This window comes from Pezoporus flaviventris, unplaced genomic scaffold (assembly GCF_033815535.1).
Source record: "Pezoporus flaviventris isolate CSIRO_AGI_PZ_B2104156 unplaced genomic scaffold, CSIRO_AGI_Pfla_v1 ptg000029l, whole genome shotgun sequence".
NCBI lineage: Eukaryota > Metazoa > Chordata > Aves > Psittaciformes > Psittacidae > Pezoporus > Pezoporus flaviventris.
Genome location: NW_026892577.1, coordinates 8,150,576 through 8,174,146, shown reverse-complemented (window position 1 = coordinate 8,174,146; position 23,571 = coordinate 8,150,576). Strand labels below are relative to the sequence as shown.

General features: G+C 38.5%; 1 protein-coding gene across 4 annotated transcripts in view; it reads right to left on the bottom strand.

Annotated features, from left to right (window-relative positions):
* SORCS1 (sortilin related VPS10 domain containing receptor 1) overlaps positions 1–23,571 on the bottom strand; it is a 294,481-nt gene that overhangs the window by 98,758 nt on the left and 172,152 nt on the right. For all 4 annotated transcript variants that reach the window (XM_061458807.1, XM_061458811.1, XM_061458809.1 and 1 more), the window contains exons 4-5: positions 20,855–21,013; positions 5,003–5,076 (exon numbers count right to left, since the gene is read on the bottom strand). In XM_061458807.1, coding sequence (XP_061314791.1) covers positions 5,003–5,076; positions 20,855–21,013 — 233 coding nt within the window. The remainder of the gene's footprint in view (positions 1–5,002; positions 5,077–20,854; positions 21,014–23,571) is intronic.

Genomic DNA, 23,571 nt, shown 5'->3' with positions numbered 1-23,571 from the left:
AATAGCACTGATCCAGTTAATGATTATAGCTTGGTGATAATATTTACTGGCTGGGCTTTTCTTTAAAACTATGCTAGTTTTTAAGACATTTTTATCATTCAGCTTTATTCCCCCCCCAAGTTTTTCAAGGCTAGGTTATGATTAGAATTAGCTGAGAATCTTTTCAGAAAACGTCTCATTTTCACTAACACCCTCCCTCCCCCATAATATTTTGTAGACATTTTAATAACCTTTTTAACCTTATTTTTATTTTCTTTTGGACATGCTCTAATTGTGACACGTTGACTTGCTGACTGCCAGAAAATCATTTGTGTTTCAAGGCATGACATAATCTGAGGACCAGAATAAAAATCTACATTTTAATGAGCATTTTCTGCATACGTACTTTGACCACACTGAACTGTATGCACTTTGAATGGTCTTTTGGAACTACTGGTCACGAATGTTTGGATTTGCAAGTCAGAAGGGGATCACTACTGAACTTTGACTAGACAGCTGGACCCCTTTAAAAAAGCAAGAAAAAGTAAAGTAATTCCCAATATGACTGATTCACCGTGTTCACATTCGTATTTGCTACAAACCAGCATCCTTGCAAGCAAATACCACCGTAATGTATGTGAAGAATCACCAAGTATCACAAAAATAAACTCACAATTATTTAGATAAAGCATTTATCCAACTCTTCTAACTAACATCTACTGCATTCTCTTCCCCTAATGCCAACTGCATTAGTAGACATTGCGCTATCAGCATAACCCATGTTAACTTGCTGCTTCCATCCTGCCCTGCTGAACTATTACTGCTTGGAATGGTCCTTCGAAGTAATTAGGATATTTTCATAGAGCACAGTTCCAAAATTACCAAGTACCTTGATGATTTTCACACATTTTCCTGTCACAGTACATTAAACAGCAAAATCTCCAGAACCTACCAAAGAAATAATAAAACCCATGAAAACTGTTGATACAGTGCAGAACTGCAGTGCCTTGGGCTGTGTGCAGTGTGAATTCTTTTATGTTTCCATCAGATACATAACATAAAACTGATTCTTTGAGTGGCTTATGCTTTCCTCGGTATAACACTTACACATACCTAGTTTATGCAAAAAAGGTCTGGTAGAGTACCTGAACTTAACAATTAGAAGTCTCAAGTGTATACAGTAGCCCATCACTAAAACCTGACAAGCACACGTGTCCTTACAACCTTTTAATGAGACAGAGAATTATGGATCCTTTTTCCCTCCCTCCTTTTGTTTTGTTTTGGTTTTGCTTTAGTTTGGGTTGTTTTGTTGGGTTTTTTAGATAAGAAAACTGTAGTCACTTATTTAAAAGGTTGATCTGCTCATTACCCATCTGATATCTTCCTCCACAAAGCAACATTACTATCATTTTCATCACAAGTGTGGATGTCAGGACATCACTTAGAGCTCAAGAAGAATGAATGAGGTGGAAGAATGAAAAGGAAGGAACAGGGAAGCACTCAATAAATAAATACTCTATTTTCATACTAATGACTCCCCTTAATGAAACAGAGATAAAAGAGTGCAAAATACATATGAACTATAAGGAGCTGTGTTACTGCTACACAGAATATTTTCTGAGTTATGCAGTAAGCATCAGCAGATTGCTTTAATGTTGTTCTTCAGGGGTTTAAATTTCCCTGGGGTGGTAGCAGAAAAGAGTGTTTCACAAAGCAGCCAAAAATAAATGAATAAAGAAGACAATTATCTTGGAAACAGATGCAAGAAATGCAGCTGTAAAAACACTACAGCTTCTCAGACAGCATTTCCAGGCAGAGCCTTCTCAAGACTAAAACTGGCAAGTTCAGTGGTATTTATTTGCAAACTGAAGAGTGACCCACAAACTATTTACAAGACCACATGACAGAGTAAAAATGCCAATTAAAATACCAGTGACCAATTGGGAAAATGCATCTTTGCTTTCATCAGTCATTCAAATCCATTTAAAAGTCTTTAGAGTCTTCCAGATGTTCCTTCCTTGTCAAAAGAAGCATCATTAAGTAAATGCATCCTCCAGGAGGACAGATGCCAAAGGTTTTGCTTTGTGTCTTCTTGATCTTAGAAAAGTCCTGCTTTAGATAGTCCTGAAGCATTCTGTATTAAAGCAACTCTTCAGCTTTTCTTAGATATCAGCATCTAGGCCTCATTCTCCAGAAAATAACAGCTTTGTCCTGGTTTATCCCTTCAAGCCAATTTGATTTCAAGAAAGCACCAGGAACAGGAAGAGAGGATGCCCACACTCTGCCTTCTTTGGAAAGTTGTGACTTTGGGACATTTTCCTTCTCTATTCATTTCTGATCTTTAGAAGTAAAGTCAGTCTTCTCACTTTTCAGGTTGATTAGAATCTGCATATTTCCAAGCCAATTAAACAACAAACAAACAAAAGCAACAACAAACCAACCACAGGACACTGAGCAGGTCTACCTAACTTAAACATCAGCACTGACCAGACAGATGTTGCTGTAGAAGTCTGGATTTCAACAACACATCTGCACCCTCTTATGTTCCAGTCTTTATTGTTTTACTTGCATGGGGAGCCAGCAGTGGCCAGGCTCTGCGTGCAAAGGGCTGCCCTTCTGATTCAGCACTTCAGGGCTTGTTTTGTGTTCAGGTACTTAATTGACTGCACAGAAATGGAAACGCATAGAAAAGCCCAGTGTTGCTATCTGTGGTATATTACACATATTATTCTCAATTACACATGCACAGCTCTGTTTTCTACTATGGATGGCTTTGAGGACAATGTCCGTATCACTGCAGCTAGCAGTATTTATTTTCCAAGGTGATGATGATCATAACAAATAAGCCAGAATGAGGCACAGCTGTCTCCACAAGTTGTATAATTTTTACTTTTGACAACAGAAGCACAGTCTAGCTTATACTGAGGTGTGTTATTCAAGGGGCATTTTGTTCAAGGTGAAAATACAGACTTGCAGTTTCATGTTTTGTCAATGGCTGTAGGGAATTAAATGGGTGGTTGGAACATTGTTTCATCTTACTCTTTGCCTCTGAAGCTCCAAGCCTGAGTTCACTTATTTTTTAGGTTCTAAGAGGCCTTCAAAGTTTGAACTCTGTGGAAAGGGAAAATTATCATTTTCATCATTATTCTTATTGCAGGCACCTATCAGCTCAATTCACAACTGTAAGTAATGATGGGAAAATTTCAAAGGCTTGGAGTGCCGTGCAGGAGATAGGACACTAGGAATAAGGGCATTCTTTCCAGCGCTCTGACCCTCTTTAGTGAGTACAATTTGTTGGGTGGCTCAAAGACTGGGTCCCTAGATTTCTAGGACTTTCTATTCTTATTAGCCCAGAAAAAAAAACCCAACAAGTGTTTTGTGGGGTTGTGTGTTTACATCTGACATTTTGAAGTCCTGATAGGAGTCCTTCGGGAAAGAATAGGGAGTAATAGATATATATACATGCCTGTCTATGCAGACACTCACACAAAAAAAAGCTTTAAATTAAAAATGAAATTTAGTTTGCAAAAGCTTCAGCTAACACAGGTTCTGAGAAAAGGATTTAAAAGCAGAGGCAGTAAACAAAATCTCTGGTATATCCTTTGCAGACCAAATACAAATTCAACTTCAGAAGTAAATTTGATCTAGACCTCTTATTTCTTTCGTAAATTAAAAGAAAATATTTGACAGAACCACTCCTGAATATTTATGTATTCAAAACCTGTGGGTTTGGCACAAACTTACAGTTTAGAAGCTACCATGGGAGTCTCTTTTAAAGGACAGATTCATAGGACAAGTACCAACTTCTGCTCACAGGTAGACTGCTGCCTCAATAAAGAGTTCATGAGAAGTGTCACAGATTTACACCAGTGTAAGCTAAAAGAGGAGTAAACTGAAATATAAAAAATTAAACTTATTGTTTATTTAGAATATGACAACCATATTTGCAGTCCAATGTTTCTTTCCTTCCTCAGCTTTCTTTTCCACATTAGTCAAAGTTACACTAATTGCTATTGAGTGACAGCATGGAGGTGTTTCAGATATGTATTTTACTGCAAGCATAGTTACAGAGCTTTACACTGGGTATGCAAATCACTGCTATGGAAAGCAAATGCAAAGAGATCTGCCTGCAATCAGGATCATGAGAAGAGGCTCAGTACACCTGAATTGCTGGGTAAGTCTGTGATGATTGAAACTGAAGGAGGCAAGACTCAAAATACAAAGAAACATCCTAGTAGTAAAGAACTGCAGAATAAAGTTTGTACCTACATTCAGAGTTATTGTACAGTGGTTATGACCTCTACAAGGGTTTGCATCTGCAGTCAAATCATCCATTACTGATGTCCCCATATTAAAAATTGTGAGATGCTCAGATTCTGTCATATTCATGTAGAATATGTCCCTAAGTGAATTTAGATATAAACTATACAGCAGAAATTAATGCAGAAAGAGTTAAGCTTGCAACAATGACAAAGAGCTATGATATTTCTTTAAGGTAACTCTGGCATCAAATTTGCAAACAATTTTGCTGTTGCCATGACTGACATTCAAAGATTCAGCAAGAACTTACACATGGCTGATTCATACAGCTTGAAATCTGACTGGAAAATCTTGCATTGCTGCTTAGAAGCAATACTGCAGAGTGATTTAAGCTCATAATGAAGAACTGTAGTGCAGTGCCTAGTTCAATGTTCATTAACTTGCTCACTTTCAGGGACTGAAGTAGGTCTAACAGCGGTTAAAAGCATAACACTGGCCATTGGAAGACGTCTCACTCTTACACATGGCAAGACTATTATTCAGTATTTTTCAGTTGTGCATCATCCTTAGATCAAAGACTCATTTTCAAGTGCTGTACATTACAGGAGAAATAATGCCACTTTCATACCAGTTCTAAATTAACCTCAACAAACCAGCAGTGCAGACTGCATTCAGCAACACTGCCTTCAAGCCCCCATTTCAACATCTCTGCATGTATAAGGAAGCTGTGCCTAGGAAATGAGGAAGACATTTTTGCTCTTACCAGTAGAATCTGTTTGGTGCAACTTGCTCGTGAAGAAGCAGCCATCTTCTGCCAAACTCCACTGAACTGAATAACTGGAAACAAAAGCAAACAGTCATGAATCATAGCAAACCTGAAAGATAATAGAGAAATTAATCCAAAGAAGCCTGTATCACTTCTGAGATAGTGAGTTGGACTTTTATGCCCTCCAGTCTCAAAGGGACATACCTGGGGGAGCTGAAAAGTGTCCACGCTGCTTTTTATTGGCAGAGGCAATACCGAGCTGTGTGACATGGGACACGACTAGTATTACCTGAGAGATCGCTGTACTCCCAACAACCTGCCATGACAGAAAACTTATCATCTAGATATTCACAGTACTCCCATGTAACGACATCATGGGGTGTGGGAAGGCCACCTTTTACTTTTTTAAACTTGTGTTGGACACCAAGTGTAAAGTATAATGCAGCATTTTAATATACTAGCATAGCTCTGACAACAGATAAACACAGTTGCCGTCCTTGATGCTATGCTAGAAGGTTTTTTCTTTCTAGTTACCAGAAGCTATCCCTAGAGAGCTTATTTGATCTGGTACGAAAAAGATGCTCTAACACGTCCAAACTTCTCTTGAAGGTCTGAATAAGTTTAAATAGCACCAGTTATGTGTACCATGGAAACCAGCTATTCTCCCTTTGCTCCTGTCCTTCTGCAGACAACATGACACCTTCTCCTAGTTTGGTTACACAAACAATATCCAAATACATCAATCATTTCAGAAAATCTTTCCATAATAAATACCAAACCAGGCCGAGAAAGGTCAGCAAAAAGGCATGTTATAGGTATTATAAATACTTCGACATGTCTTTGTGGAATGATGTACAAATGTTACTGTTATAGAGCGCTTAAAAACAGCTGCTCTCCGAAAATGCTGCCATCAGGTAATTCTCAGAAGGACAGTAGAGGGAAGGATCACTTGGGTTCTTTCTTTTGCTTCATTTAACTTCAAATTTCTCATATGGAAGCACTCTGAAGCAGTAAGCCCTAAACTTTTTTTGCAGATTCATCTGATTTCCCCTCCCTCCCTTGCTTGACAGATTTGGCCGGTCCCCTTTTCTGGCAAAGAAGATGTTGGGCCCCTTTTTTGAAGTGCAATCAGCATTTTCATGACACCACTTCAGGGGTCTTGCATAAAATGCAAACAATCTGAATCTTTATGGGCCAACCTTGACAAATATTTTTGGAACCAGCAGTGGCAGTGGACTGGCAGGGAAGAGAATGTCTGTGAGAATGACTGAGAAGAAAAGAAGGTGATTTAAAAGCTTTGTGTTGATCAAAAAGATGACTTGAATGTTTTGTAAGAAATATGAGACCGGGATGTAAGAAACATTGAGATTTACTTCTTATTCTGCATTACACTCCTAACACAAACCCCTATATGCCTCAGCTTCCCTGCTGTAAAATCCTGGAAGGACATGGAGAAACCAATTACAACAGCTTTTGCGTAAATGGCAGACTGACATATGTTAAAACCTACTTTAAAATATGAAAGGTAAAAAATTCACCTCTCTTTCTCATCTCCCTTTCTCTTGAACACCATCATAAAAGAGAGAGAGAAGAAGAGGGAATAGAAGATAATGAGGGTAAGAAAAGGAAAAAATGTTTAGCTTTGTGGGTAGAAACGCATTCAATTTTAAAACTACAGTGATGAGTCTATTCTTGTACCTTAAGTAGAAGATTCTAAACATATTTTTATTTGGAACTTTAGGAGATACTAACTATAACTAAGGAAAAACTTTCCATTTTGAAAATTAAAGAAAATCTTTTGGAACACTTAACAATGACTTTTATAAAGTGCTTTTAGGTGACCTAATTGAGAACTTTACCATTACAGGAGGTATTTTCCCCCTTCACATTCAAAATCCATTTTTTTAGACCTGCTTTTGCAATTGCTGCAAAAATAAAAACATAACAACAATAAGCTATTGTCAATCTCTCTCTCCAATGGCAATGTTTTCCGTTTCATGGGAAAGTAGGTTCTTCCATGCTAAGTAATATGTTTTTGACATACAGTAATTTAAGTTTTATCATTCTTTAATTAAGAATAGGAAGCAATCCAAACAACTCAGCAAAAGCTTCTGTGTTTCCAGGCCAGGGATGTGTAGGATGTAAGCTTTCCAGATAGCTGAATTCACCACAGCAGATCCTGGTTTTCCTGTTTTGTATCCCTCACTCTATTCCATTTCTAGTTCCCCTGAGCACAAATTTTAACAGGTTATCCCCTCTACTGATAGCACCAGTATCCAGGATGAATTAATTACAGCCTGCAAAAATCTTCCCTGTGCTTGTGTAGCATCCTTCTCCGTGCCGACAGATCCAGATGGCTGAAAGGGCCCCCATGCCACAGTTTCCTCTGCCCTGTTCTTTCTCCACAGCTTTTCAGAGGGGCTGTTCACCTGGTGCATCCAACAACTCCGCCAGCAGAACAGCAGCTTTGATGCTTAAAGAACCCTGACAGCCCTGATTTCTCTTAGTGTGTGCCCTGAATGAGACGTGATTCAGGCAGAAAGTGGAGAAATGCAAGACTTTTTAAGTTTGTTTCAAAGGGAGGAAACAGATATAGCAATTCTCCTGTCAGGATTGGCCTCAAATTAGAAGCCAGTGCCCAGTGAGCTGGAGACAGCATGAGAAAAGGTAACAGTTCTTAAAGGGAGATATCAGCTCCCTGGGAAACTACACCCAAAGCTTTCATTGTCTCTGATGAGACAGTTTAAAAACCAGGCTTTAGAAGGATTTTTCTCCTTTGCCATTATCTCAGCACCAGTCTCAGCCTTTAATGACTCACAGCAGCACAAGAAGCATAAATGTACCTTTAGCAAAGGGGAAATTCCCCACCTTATGTGTCAACCCCGACAAAAAAGGAAAAAGTATTATTCAATTTAGACTGAGTTTATTTGGTTGGACCAGATATAAAGCAATATTTGTAGGCTAGGCTTTTCTCAAGTACCAGTTATGATAGAGCTGGGATTATTTTTCCCCATTTAGCAATTATAGTGCTTGTATGGGTATTTTTTAAACCTAGCATCATATTTTGTTGTTATTATAAAAGCCCCCTTCCCTCCTGGGACTTCTTGAGACAGACTCATGCATGCAGTCTTTCAGAGGTGACATTTTATTTTCTTTGGCAAGCACTGCCATCTGATGACAATTTTCATTGTTAAGTTACATAATGTTCTTTACGACACTTCTTTTTTTCAACCACAAATAGAAAAGGAACCTATTACAATTTCAATGTATGTTTTCATCTGAGGGGCAAGTAGTGATCTGGTATTTGTTTTCAGTGAGACAAAACTGCAATGAAGTAAAATCTTGTACTGATCTATCAGATTTGACCATTGTTCATCAGGAAATTATCCCCTTCTTGCTTCCTCTTCTCTTGTATATTTATTTTCCTATGCAATACCCAAGTACTTAAAAATCATTAACAGTCTGGTTTTGCTTGGTTTGCTTTTAAAAATCCTAATATTCTGTGAAGTATAAACATACCACCTACCTCTTTTATGTGGGGACACAGAAATGCAAGGGAAAAGGAAAGCCCGTCCCAGATATCTTCTGAGTTGTTACAAATAGCTTCTAAGGCTAAGCAGAGAGTCAAGTGAACCCTTAGAACTGCAAGACAATCCTCCAGCTACGGAAAGAGCTTTCTCACAACATGACAATATTACCTTCTGAAGTAGGGAAAACTGACGCCTGAAAACTTTCCTTACCTACCCCAAACCATATACATGTCCTACTCACCATCTCTTTTACTTGTTTTCCAACCTGTGTGAGAAATGTAAGAGCTGCTCTTGTATTTATTTAATAGTGATAGTGTAAGCTTCACCTTAAAATACTTTGGGATATCTGAGAAACTGCAGGATGCAGTTCTCTTTCCCTTCTAATTTCCTGATCTTTCCAGCACAAATTTTAGATTCTTTTCTTTTTGCTTTTTGGCCTATATTCATTGATAACATTTTCAATTTGAGATAATCAAAACATTCTTTAATAAATAGACATTTTTTAAAAAACAAAAAACATTGGTTTTAATTTAAGGATAATTTTCCTATAATCCAATCAAAATACAGATGCAAAATAGAATATTTTAGAAATGTCTGTAGTTAAAAAAAAACAAAGCATTTGATGAAGAGGGAGAAGATGTAAATATAAATTCTGATTGAAAGTAAAATATTTAACAGAAATTAGTCAAATTTGATGGGCTTTTTCAGTTTTTGTTTGACAGCTGCACTATTAAAGAAAAAACAAACCAAAACTCCAGAAAATGTAGGGAGAAAAAGTTATGCTTTTCCAAAATGTTCCATTAAGAATAATTGGAATTTTATTTGACTACAACTGATCTAGACTGAAACACCACTTCTAAAAGGGAAAGCATGTACTAGGAAAAAGAACTCTTTTTTTTCTTCACTTCAGCTTTGGAAAATCTCTCAAAGCAGAAAGCTCTACAGATCTTAGTTTCACAAACCCCTCTATTTTCCAAATCAGTCTAAATACATTTTGCCATATATCTTTCTTTGCCCTTCTGGCTTGTATTGCATAGAATGAACATTTATCATAATGTACTGTGTGCTGGTTTATAACTGTAAAAGATCTGTCCCCTTCCATTGTTTGACTAGATCTATTTTATTCTTCCCTAGTTTACCCCATGCACTGTACCTCCTACACATATTACCTTCACTCAGATTTTTAAGCTCTTTAGAGTAGAAATCATTTATTGTAGCATATGTTTACCCAATATAAAGGTTGCTGGGGCTCTCAAGAGCTATTACAAATACAAGGAGGTAGGAGTACAAATATAAGTGCAGATAAGTGTAAGGCCAAATTTTCCCTGCAACGGATACTTCAGTAAAAGGTTCCACTATTCAAAATGGTGGAAGTTGGATGATTTTCCCATATTATTTCTAACAGTTTTGTGCTTCATCCACAAATCAGCATAGCAATCTAGGAGTTTTATACTTTCCACTGGAACAAGGTGGCTACTGTTGGAAATGCCTGAGAAGACAAAACAATGGTTCTGTGTAAGATTCCCACATTACACTGGCTTCAAACACAGCTTTCAATAATACACAGGACTCAGAGAACATTTAGATACCATTGATTACATTCTTCGTGTTGTTCATCAATGGCTTGTTTTATAAGTCTCTGAAATACTACCACATTTGAACGCCAGCATTAATATCAGTGAAGTTTGTTAACTTGTATTTTATATATATATAAAGCATATATATGTCCAACATATGTTATAGTACTGGGCTATCAAAAAAAGGATACAGAAAGTAATCAACACCTTCAATAGCTTTTCCAATGGACACACCTTAGTGAGCAATAACTCTAATAAAAGCTGTAAAAACCACCATCTTCTCACCATTTTACAGGGAAACATTGCATATTTCCACTGAAAAACTGGAGAAACATTAATGTATAATATACAGACTCATCCTTAAAATACCTCCCCCAGAGGGATTGTGTAGGAGTCACAATTGCTATAAACCATCAGACCTTCACTCCTTCACTCACTTTTATGGAGCTAAACCAAACTACACTAACTGAGGACTCATCTCTTTTGAATTTACTGGCAGTCTTATTTTGCTTTGTATTTTAATATTAGTCTATATGCATTTTAAAAGCTCCAAAACAAGCAGCTAAAATATGATCTTTGAGGGCCTAATGTTCCCTAGGCATCACATAAATTTGATTCATCCTCATGTAATAACCAAAGGTATGAGATTATGACCTACAGACCCCTGCTTGTCTATCCAGGTTTGACTGAATTATGAAGTTGAGATCTCCTGATGTAAACCCACATCTTTAGGACAAACAAAATGAGCTTTAACAGTTTCATAAAGTATTTCACCTGGACAAGCACTTCAATAAAACTGTACTATGCACCACTTGTTTCTGTTACAAACACTGGATTTTCCCTGAGATTTTCCCAGCCAAAAATCTGGTTCTTATGAGGCAGTTGAGTTGTTTATTTGGCTGTTGAACGTAATGGGTAAAAAAAGCATGGCAGCAACCAGATGGTGCTAGTAAATCCCCATTACAGCCTTCCAGTATCTGAAGGGGGCCTACAGGGATGCTGGGGAGGGACTCTTCATTAGGGACTGTAGTGATAGGACAAGGGGTAACAGGTTAAAACTTAAACAGGGGAAGTTTAGATTGGATATGAGGAAGAAGTTCTTTCCTGTGAGGGTGGTGAGGCACTGGAATGGGTTGCCCAAGGAAGCTGTGAATGCTCCATCCCTGGCGGTGTTCAAGGCCAAGCTGGGCAAAGCCTTGGGTGACATGGTTTAGTGTGAGGTGTCCCTGCCCATGGCAGGGGGGATGGAACTAGAAGATCTTAAGGTCCTTTCCAACCCTGACTATTCTATGATTACTCCCCAGTTTCAACAAGCTCAGTACTCGCCAGAGCCAGTGGGTAACTCTGCTACCTGTATACTCAGCAAACTCACCATACCAAAAACTTACACATAAAGTAACCTATGTATCATTTACATCTATGAAACATTTCCTTATTTAACATCTGACTTTGAAAGCAAGTTTACTGAGGTTGGCTGACCCTGACTGGATGCCAGCTGCCTACCAAATCTGCTTTGTCTTTCCCCTCCTCAAGTGGACAGGGATGAGAAAATACAATGAAAGCCTTGTGGGTTGATATAGGACTGGGAGATCATTCATCAATTACCATCATGGGAAAAACAGACTCAACTTGGGGAAATTAGCTTAATTTATTACCAATCAAATCAGAGTAGGGTAATGAGAAATAAAACCAAATCTTAAACCACCTTCCTTCCAATCCTCCCTTCTTCCCTGACTTGACTCCCAATTTCTCTGCCTCCTCCCCCCTTGCAGCTCAGGGGGACAGGGAACAGGTTATATTTGGTTCTGATGCTTCTTCACATCGTGATCTTAAATCACATGGTAGCTCCATGTGCTTCCTATGCTGATGAGGATCTTCAGTTTTAAACACTGATTTCATCTTATGCAAAAAACATTATGCACATGGAAATTCAGAATCTGGTTAAAGAAAAGGTGATTTAAATTGCATGCTGGAAGCAACACGAAGGAGATAATTTGAGTAAGGAAGTAGCTCCCATTATTTTGCTTTTACTTATTTGCCCTAAACAAGTTCTGATGGAACAAGGCATTGAATCTAATTTTGCTTTTACTTATTTGCCCTAAACAAGTTCTGATGGAACAAGGCAGTGAATCTAAGCTTATATGTTAACTGCATTTACCAACCTTGGTATTCACCAAAGTTTACTTCCTTTCTCCTCTAGTTTCCATAAAAGCTCCACTCATCCTTCTTGCACACAAACCTGACCAAAGCAATTCAGCCTGCACTACAGTATTGACCTACAAAATCCCACATGCTATAGGAAAAAAAGCTCAGAGCATCTTCGAAAGCACAGGGTTTGATTCAAGTTCACCTCCAATTCCCTGAGAAGGTTCCTACTGGCCTAATCCTCCTCATAGTTTATTCACATATGCTGACTTCTTGCCTCTTACACTTCCTGGTGTTTCTATGAGATGACTAACATTCATCAGGTTTCACTCTCATGCCTTCAAATAGAATTTGAAGGGACAAAAATTCCCAAAACAGCAGTGCACCTAAGACACAGATTATATTTTTTTTACTGATGAACCACATATAGATTTTGAGAGATCACTTTTTCTTCATCTTATCTTTTTTTTTTTTCTTTTTTTAATTTATCTCATTTTCACCAAAGAACACAACACTCCCAAAGCACAGTTTAGCTTTAACTAAAACTTAACAAAGCCAAACTGGGTAAAGACAACTCTTTCTGAAGAGGCCAAATTTGAAATGAAGTTGTTCTTCTTATCTCTATTCATTTATACTGAATAAAAATTACTGTGCAGGGCAATTTTTATTTTGAGCAGTCAAAGGCTGGGAGGTATGCTGCTATTCCCTGGATCACACTATTCTTCATCTAGAAGAGACATGTACCAGGCTGTTCTCTTCCAATACTGAATTTAATAGAACAGAATGTTTTGTATAAACAAAGACTTTGAAACCATGCATGATAATTTCTTCACAGAACAAAGCATAAGACTCATAATCCAGGATATAAAAATGAGCTACAAGGCTGATAGTCATTTACTTCCCCGATCTATGATGTTTCCAGTGTTTACATGCTTAAATATCCTTGAAGCACTGAAGTTCACAGGACACTGAATAGACTGAACATTATAATTTGCAGCAATGCATTAATCAAGCCACACAGAAGCCATCAATCAGGTTATCCAATAATCAGTGTTCATTGAATGCTGTTGGAAACACATCAGAGTGATAAAGCTTTCAGATACCCGCTGCTCTCAACACTGAGAGCTCAAACACTCAAACACCAGTGAAGTCTGCAGCTCTGTGTCTGCTTTTGCTGATGAACTCCGCACTACTGTCACATAGACTTGCTCAGAATGGTTGTAACACGGCATTTACTTTTGTGCATGTTCATCAGATCAAAGCATCCTGGAGATGACCTTAAGCTTTCTTCCTACCTATCCCTCAATAACTCCTCACACATTCTCAGATATGAGCCACATCAGCTGGTGTTCTAGTTTTGTGGCAGCTTGCAAGTAACTGCATTAGCATGATGTCTCCAGTGCATTAAACTCCCATATTAAAAAAGTGACTGGAAACACATTTTTACCAGCAGATATTCAAAGGAATCTGCCTGGCATATATAAAGCCAGAAAGAACCACTAGTATCAGCTGTCTGTTCTCTTCCTAACAGATGCTGCAGAACCTTTACTAGTAACTCAAGCAGTAAAGAGAATTATTCAGGCCAACAACTGATGGCTTAAAGAGATTTTATCATTTGGAAAGACATCCAACCACAAGTCCAAGGGCTGATGAATTTACCACTCCACTTAGTATGCTGTCCTCAAGGCTAATTCTATTTTCTGTTAAATAAATACTCTCTCTGTAACAGGTAACAGGGTATCCTGCGCTTGTTTTCTGTTGAGTTTTAACTTTAGGAGGTAGGTTAATAACTGCTTAGATAATTGCACTAAACAGATGCAGTTGTGTTTGAAAAGTGGCTCATAGAACTATGAAAAGGACTGGAACATTCCTCTTATGAGGAAAAGCTGAGAAAGCTAGGCCTGTTTAGTCTGGAAAAGACTGAGAGGGAATCACATTAATGCATACAAGAGGATAGGGCCAGACTCTTCAGTGATGCCCAGCAACAGGGTAAGGGACAATGGGCACAAACCGAAACACAGGAAGTGATTATGAGGAAAACTTCTTTATTTTGAGAGTGACTGAGAACTGGAATAGGTTGCCCAGAGAAGTGGTGCCTGGATATGATTCTACATAACCTGCTCTAGATCAATCTGCTTTGGAGGGGGGGGGGGGGGGGCTTGGACTAGATGATCTGCAGCGGTCCCTTCCAACTCCAACCATTCTGTGACTGTATTAGAATGAGACAGAACAGACAAGACTTACTACAGCAGAATTGAAGGCAAAGTGTCAGAAATTTCACACAAGCATAGCTTTAAATTTAAAAGTAAATTATTATTATCTTTTGCATTATATTATAACCTATGCCTCCAAGTGAATTTAGTGTTGACAGCACTTTGTATAATAAGAAACTGGAGACACGTTGGAGAGTACAGCCAAAACAAATGACAGACAGAGAAAGGAAAGGTGAATCATCCACAGGAAAATGAATGGAGTTGCTTAACACCACAGAGATCAGCGGTACACCCAGTGATACAGAGTACATTGCTTTTTTCTGAATCCAACTCTGATGGAAAGGAAAAAAGTAATTTTTTCCCATGGAAGTAGGAAAACCAGAGTTATGTAGAGCACAGTAAAATCTTGCAGAGGAATGACAAACCTGCTTGTAGCTGTAAGAATTCATCCAAGGATTCCAAAGCAGCAAAAGAACAAGTTCTCTAGGGGTACAGAGGGCTGATATTTATACAGATGGATAAGCAAGAAAATATTGATTTGCCTAAAGATGAGTGAGTCAGTGGTAAAGAGCACAGCGATTACTGCTCGAGAGTCTTTCCTTCTGTTCACTGATCATACTCCTTGCCCAGAAATCTATCTATCTTCTTTAGACTGCCAGGCTGCCACTGGACTCTGCTAGTTGATTTTTTCTTTTTACTTTTTATTCCTTATTAAAGGAGGGAAGAATGTTAGAGATTACTCCCACTTTAATTTGATTCTCTATTTTAAATTGTTACCCCAGCATATTATGCTTAGTGAGGTCTGTAAAAGACTGACGGGTAGTCTAGGAAAGCATATTTCATGACACAGTTTGTACGCAGGCTTATGGCCCATTAAAAAAAAAAGCCAACAGCCATCTGACACCATTATTCTTACTGAGACAATGTTGGTGAACTGATGGTCTGAGAAGAAAGAAGGAAAACTAGTTAACAGCCAGATGAATAGTTCTGGTGTCCTTTCCTTGTTCATTTTCAGCATGCTTGTTGACATCAAATGCTTATCAGTATGCCTAGAGATAATAAGGCATATTCATGAAGAATTGTGTGCAAGATGTGTCATCAGGATGCCCATCAAGTGTCTGTGCTTAAGGTCTTCACACAAATGGCATGCACAGCCCTATGTACAAACACGGATATTTCTGTTCATGGCTGTTTGCTTGTTAGAAACATGCCACATGGAAACTCTTAAGAAAAGGGACAAGAGCTCACAAGGCCTTTGTGTGGAAGGCCCTTCCCATCCCTAGCACAAGTGCTGGTAACCCAGACAGGCTATCTAAATTCATGAAGAAAGTGCAACGTTGCAAAGGCTGGGACAAACAACTTTTAACATGCAAATTCCTTATTATTTTTCAACTTCAGCCATATGTGTCAAAGAGAATTAAGTCTGCTGGAAAACTGGCTTGGTTGATTAGTGGTGCTGCAAATATTAACACAAATAGTGCAGGCTGTTGCAGGAATAATGCCGTAGGGAAAGGGGGAGTTATTCACATAGGCTAATGTTAGCTTCATGCAAACTAGCTCCCTGGTTGTGTCTGTAGTCTGTCAAAAGAGATCATCTTTTCTAGAGGATGATTCAAAGTGGCTAATGCTTATCACTAGAGAAGCTTTTTCCCTCTCCATTAATTTTAGATGGGATTAGCCTCCCTCAGCTAACAGTAGCCCACATGAATAGTCCTCTAAATGTCGTAAGCAGTGTGGGAAGAAAAAAAACAACATCCTAAAATTCTGTCACCTCATGTTAACAGCAATTGTTTAAAAAAAGCTATGATGCAATTTCTGATAAAATAAACCTGGATTTTATTCCCCCTTCTCTGCTCTCTGTACTCTGTGACTGTTACCACTGAAACTGAGAGGGTGTCAATAGAAACAGAATAATTTAGGTTGAAAGGAACTTCAGGAGGTCTTGCTCTGACCCTTTTCGAAAGAGGGTGACCCTCAAAGTTAGATCCTAATGCAGTGAAATGAGAGGTTCTAGGATTATGAAGTGCATTAAGAATAGTCCATCACATCTTGAAGAGTAAATTCTGGCTATCTCTATGGCAGATACTTTTTTGTTAAACACATCTTTAGGCCAAACACATGGACAGATGGGGCTGAAGGTACTTTTAGGAGCTGGCTTGCTCTCTCACACAGGCATCCTGTGGCAATATGCATCATTATCTCTATTCCAAGTGGTTCCTCTATCAACCCTTATGTGAGAACACCTTTCTTTTCCACTTGAATGCATGAGGAGTGGACCTCCTTTACTGTAAGAAACTGAACATGACATGGCCTGATGACAGAAAATATGCAACAAGCAACAAAATCCTGATTTGCTAAACTTTAGCTATACGGCCAAGTATCGGTCCCTAATTCACTCATCTCCACCATAACATTCACAGTAAATAAAGGTAGACAGGTGGAATAAGATATATGGGAAAGGCCAAAATGAAAGGAAATAAAAGAAAAAAGGAAGTAAAAAAAAAAAAGGAAATGTAAACCTCTTCATTTATTATTGCTGCATTGACAGAGCTCCTTTAGTCTGGGGTAGCTTACTTTTTAAGAGTTCATTTAAAATAAGAGAGCAGAAGCAACAACAACAACAACAACTCCATTTGAAACCTGTTTTTTCAGCCTCTGTTTCTGCTTTTCACTGCTTGAGTGCCTCTGCACATTTATTCCTGAGCTGGGCAATTACAAACCTGCATTTTGCCCATCAGACTTGTATTTCCCAATTTCATCTGTATTTCATCTCTCCAAGTAGCTCTGTTATTCATGGCTGATTGCTACCCATTCCTCTGTGTGTCTGACCCATCTGAATTCAGAAGATATAGCCACATGAAGCAGGGGCTCTTACATCCCACCCTCTGATTACACAGCAAACCACTTTTGAAGATTAGATGGTAATGCATAAGCAATAATCCCATAAAATACAGCCCCTCATCCTACAAGCATGCTGATTAAATCCACAAGAGCTCACATGTACAAGACCTCCAACAAGCTCTTGCTTCACAAGCAATGCCATACTGTGTCTGAAGTTTCCTCCTGATTTGTAACTCCTCTTACACAGAAAATGGAGGAGCATGCAGCACTGCTACAATTATGTGGTAAGAATCAACTGTACTTTAAGCCAGAACAGTGAGTACAATCATGAAGCAATTAGTGCAGGCAGCAGATGGTTTGCTGCTCTTTTTGTCTTGACACTGGCAGGAAAAAGTCATGACTGAATAAGGGACTGGTCTGTCAGTAGTGGTAATTCAAGTCTGCTGCCCAAGGCAGAGACATGGGGGGAGATATGTGTACAAAGGAAAGGATTTGCTGAAGCTTAATGAGTTGTTGCTCATCAGCTGAACCCCAGTCATTACAACATTCCCACATACCCAACACCCAAGAAACTGGGACATAAAATTACTTCAGTTAACATAGATTTCCCTACCATTGAGTAAATCTGTATTCAACTACACAAAAGATGATCTGTAGTACTTATACTGACAAACTCAGTGGGCTGTGATGAGATTAAGGGATAATGCTATATGACCCATTTCCTGCTCATAACAAATAACCAATGAAGGGCGTACACTGACTATTGGGTTTGCCCTCATCAGTCCTGAATTGGATTAACAATTTCTGAGAACCAAACAGTCCAAACATAGTGGGATTCCTTTCTCTCCAGCTCTTGCTCTATTCACCACCTGATTTTCCTGGTCCCACCTGCTGCATTGACAAGATGCAATTGGATGACAGCAATGATGTGACTTGCTAGAAGCATGTGAATGTATTTTCTGTTTGATTCTCACCTCCCTCCTGGCTGTCAACAGCAAAATTAAATTACTGCAACAATGCTAACTGGTCAAAGTCCTACTTACTCCTTATGGCCCCCACAAACAAAACCTTCACAACCTCTTCAATCAGTGTCATCAAAGTCAGTGACATAAAAATGTAAATTCCATGCCATGGAGATACATTCCCCTTGCTTCCTTGTGTGACTCTTAGCGTGTACACAGTGCCTGGAATCCAAGAAATAAATTTCCTACTTATGGCCTTAAGTACAAGACCACGAAATAGCAAATGCGAGTGTCATTTGTTCCAAAATACCCAACAAGTCCCATTGCAATTATCTAAATACCTGCAGGACCCCTTAATTACTCTGAGAAAATTCTGCCTTTGGATATACAAGCATGAAACCAATGGGAGTCATTTACACTTAGCCACAGGCTGAACTTGACCCTTAGTTCAAGTTATATTTAATTTAGCCCAAGCTGATTAATACTCTTTGCCTGCTAGTTACCCTCTACGGTTCTTGACCAAAGCTTATTCAAGTCAGAAAATGTACCCATTAGGCTTTAAAGTAGAAGCCAGGCCTGTGACTCATACCCATACAGAGTACTTTTTAAAGTCTATTTTAGAGTTTATTGCTACAGATCTACAGACCTTGTGTTACACGATTTTTCTCTTGCAACCACAGTAATGAACTGTTTTTTTAGGATTCTATAGAAGAGTGGGAGTTTCCTATGGAATAGTGACAATATGTGTGCTGGTAGCCATCTACCATAAATTAGATGAGCATTAGCTGTATGGACTCTAATTCAAAATTATTTCCTGAGCACTGAATACCACAACAGCTGAAATTTATTTTCTACTATATCCTACTTTTATTTGGCAAATTTGCCACTGAAAGTTTAATTGATCTTCATGTCGTAAATTTCCTAATATGCAACAACTTTCATTCCAATGGGTCCTAAAAGACAGCAGTGACCAGATTCTGTTCAGCTTCGTATAAGCCCAGGGAGTTCAACAGCCACAAGGGAAATGAAATATTTTGACCTCTTCTAATTACATACTAAACATCCAGAAATTTAATCTGCACCTTCCTCTGAACAGCTTACAATGCGTATTATAAAATACCACAAAATGCTCTGAGAGGGGTGAATGAAAAACATTACATGCAATTGACTCTACAAAAAGAATTAGGTGAGCATTTCTCATAGGTGGGAAGGCTATAAAGCTAGAGTCCTCGAAGGGTACTGTTTTTGAGTTTAAAGCACGGGCTTAACTTCTATTCCAAAAATTCCCGTAAGATCACTTTGTGACCTTGCCTACTTATTTAGCTTTACTTTTGCCTTTATTTTCTCAGGCTTACAGTAATAGTAAAAAAAAGCCTAAAGTAGGCTCATGTTTGTAAAATGAATTCATATACACAGACAGAAAACATCGTGGAATTCAAACATTAATGTTGATTTTTACATTAACGTATAACCTGAGCAATGCAGCCGTTACTTTTATTATTGATTCAGATTCTCATAGATTCATCATATGTAAAACAAAAAGAGACCACCAAACTCCTTTGTATAAAGGCTTATACACTAGATGCCAAGATATTTCACTCTTTTACGCCTGTTGGGAAGTCAACAAATTGTTTTGGTCTTTTTTCCAGTTTTACTCAAAATATCAAAATGCCAGTAAATCTGCCATTTCTCAAAACAGTTTGCTCCAATGACTAGTTACTTCACAGCTGAGTTTATCTACCATTGACTTCTAGCCATCAGTTCTTGTTAGAAGGGCTTTTTTTTACTAGATCAAAATCGTTTCTCCTATGTTTTGTCTTCCCCTGTGGAGATATTTAAGCACAACAACATAGCTCCCCTTCCATCTGCTTTTTCTTCAAATAAACAGATTGAGCTCTATAAAGTCCTTCACTGGAAGATGACTGATTTGTGAGTATTGATGTTCCTGATTTTCAAAAAGTTCTGACAATGTGGTCTCTTACAATGGAGTCCTGTTTTATTGTCTCAAGTTGGTCAGAAAAAAATCAAGGCAAATCTCACAGCGTATTTATTTGGCTGATGGATTACCCGTACTGAAGGAACTGGACTTCAAAGAAAATTGATTCACTGCTACTTTTCTCTTAGAAATCAAAGGCTACTTGAAAATATGCCAACCAGATAGGAACAAGAAGTGTCTCATACTGTTCTTGGAGCTGGTGCTAGGCTAGAGAAAGAGAATTGTTAAAAGGACAAAAAGCTTCATTAGAGGTTGTTATTCCTATCATGAAGGATCCTAGCTGTATTCTCTGCCCACTGTCTGTCACTCGGTATTGCCAAAAGGACTGATGAATAAACGCAGACTGCCAGGCCCACATATAGGGCTAGGTCCCAAGAACACCATAGTTGCCCACGTCCTTTACTTTGCCCTTTATACTGAGGCTTACTCCATGTTTCCTGCTTGGAAATACCAGTTCAGTATTTCCAAAGACTACCCTGGTATCACCTCAAAGACCTTCCTGAATGCTCTGCAGGTGTTATATAGAGGGAAAACCCTAGGTTCTTACTAAGTAAAACAAAGCAAAATGCTGCCAAAGATTCTTACCTTCTGATCTTGGCTGTATGCTAAGATCCAATCTTCTTTCTTGGGGTGGAAGAGCAGACTGTTGATGTAGAAGTTCAGGCGGTATTTTTGATAGGTAGCCCCTTCATCAGAACTGATTAATAAGCTGCTCTCAACTTCTGGATCGGTCAGCAGCATAATCTATATGGTAGGGAAAGATGAAAATACAGCGGTGAAGAGACATCAGATGGAAAAATAAGCAGCTAGGAACTGCACGTAAGCTTATTAAATACATCTGTTTCAAAGTGTTTGAACGTAATGCCAAAACTAAGCATAGCCAATCTTTCAGTAAGGAAAACAAGTACATGTCAGGTATGTATATAAGCACATAACATATGATCAAATAGGCAAAATATCTTTACCAGTAGTTAAACAGACTTAATGAAGCTATACTTAGGTTATACAAAAAATCAAACCTGAAATTCACCAGAGTGCAAACTTACTGAATTACCAGACAGCTACAGTGGGCTGCTAGTGTCCTCATGAATAATCTATTGGAGGGGCAGACAAAAAGTTAGGTGTTAAGGAAAAGAGAGACACAGGAAGAGGACAGAGATACACACACAGAATGATCACTAATGGTGAGGTTTGTTAGACTCTGACAGAATTTAAAGAAATGTGACAGTTTTATTGCCTGGAACGTTATAACCTGGCTGTCTGCAACAAGCCATTTTGCTTTGGCAGGAGAAATCATTTGATAACATGCTGGGTTCTTTCCATCTCCAGTTTCTGTGGTGCTGTGAATTACAGATTTGGTAGCATACCAAAATAATCCCCACATAGTAAAGTTGCTTTCTAGCTTTGTTAGTTTAGGAGTGGCAGAAGATATACAGTTTGCAGTTGTAGTAGCTAGTTCTCCCCATTAACTATGGTATTAATTGGTCTGCATTGCTGACGAATCAGAGAGAATAATGAGGTACTCCTCTCATGTGTCTCTGCATGAGAAGATATATAGGTTTGAGCAGTAAAAAGAGATCATTCCAGTATTTCAGCAAGCAACAGACTAATACCCTTAAGGAATGGGAATGAGGCACTATGAATGACAAACATGAAGAGCTCTGAAGAATATTTGCCTGGGAAGGTATTAAAGCCTTGAATCATTAACTTTGGGTTGGTTTTTTTTGTTTGTTTGCTTCAAGTATTGGTGCTGCCGTTGCTTTGCAAATGGCAAACACCAAGATGTTCCTAGGCAAGCTTGAAATTAAAGGATCCCCACCTGGCATTTCTCAGAGCAAATTCCTATTTGGGTTTGGGCGCTTCAAAAATCAGGCACTCCATTTTGTTCTCTTTCATTTAGGCAGGCAGAGTTAGACACAACTTAACTCATTACCTATGAAGTACAGGGAGCCATAAGTATTGATAGACACCAGATACTAAAGAGCTATTTGTGTGCGAAGGTGTAAATACACATGCAATCTACACAGGAAATGTCCTTCATTATTGGGTAACTGCCAGAGGTTTTATCTATCTCTAGAAAAACCCTTGGCAGCATATAAAAACCCTTGGTAACAATTTGGCCTGTGATTTGGAAGTTTGGGCTTCTTCATAAACCTGTTACATCATCACACTATCTTGAATGTAAAACAGGGCAATGTTTCGATTGTAGCATAAAGGTATAGTCTCCTTTTGCATCTCTGATTTATTTTTGAAATCTTGTGAAGAAAACATGCATTATTAATCACTCTTATTTCCATTTAACACTTCCAGATACATCAAGCATATCACTGATGTGGCTCCTAAACTGAAGATTGCATGATAGAAACTACACAGAAAATATCAATAATCAAAACGTCAACATATAGATCATCTACTGTCACTAAGTAGCCTATCTAGCTTCTGAAGCCAAAAATTTACTGTGATGTTTATCAGTTGGTTCTTGTTTCTTACCAGACTGATTTCTGGGACAATGTTCCTATGGTTAACATTTATTGATTCAGTACAATGATTCAAGCATTATGATTTTCCTGTTTTTATGACTTCCTTCTTGAGTGGATTTTGTTTATGTTGGTATTTGAAAATATCACAGCACAGCATTAATTTGGACTACAGCAACTGGAGCAGAAATAAGCACAAATCAATGAGCTTGATCCAAGCTCCCTGAAGTTAATAAGAGTCTTGTCATTGACTTTGCATTGTGCCTCTAAGGCAAGTTGTTAATCAAGATCCACTCCAGTCTCACGTATTTCCTTCTACCTGCATAAGGAACTCAGCTGACCTCATCACTGTCGCATCCAAGCACATCACTGCCTTAACACATTTTCTGTCAGGCCACTCCTCTGAAGTCTGCAAGTGCTCTTATCTCCATTTCTTAGAAAGGGAATTGAGGGACAAGCTCTTGAGGCACTGAAGCACCTAATTCCTCATTCAATCAATAAAATTTAAGTGCCTGAACAGACTTGCCAGCACTGCTGACTTTGGCTTTAATCTGCTAACTACTGCCCTAGGCTATTCCTACTGTTTTTTTATGTATCTACCAGGTAGATACCTGACCTTTTCAGATCTCCAGAAGCCTTAGATGTTGCATTGTAATAGCCAGCTATTTTGCACATACGAAGTGTTCCAGGACATGAGTTTTGCTATATGTGACAATAGCAGTAGTGGTTTAGATGTCATGAAACTGTGCAGAACTGCCACAGGTTTATGCAAGAGCATACAGAGAGCTGGAGACAGGGGAGGGAGTTGACAGATTAATCTAGCCG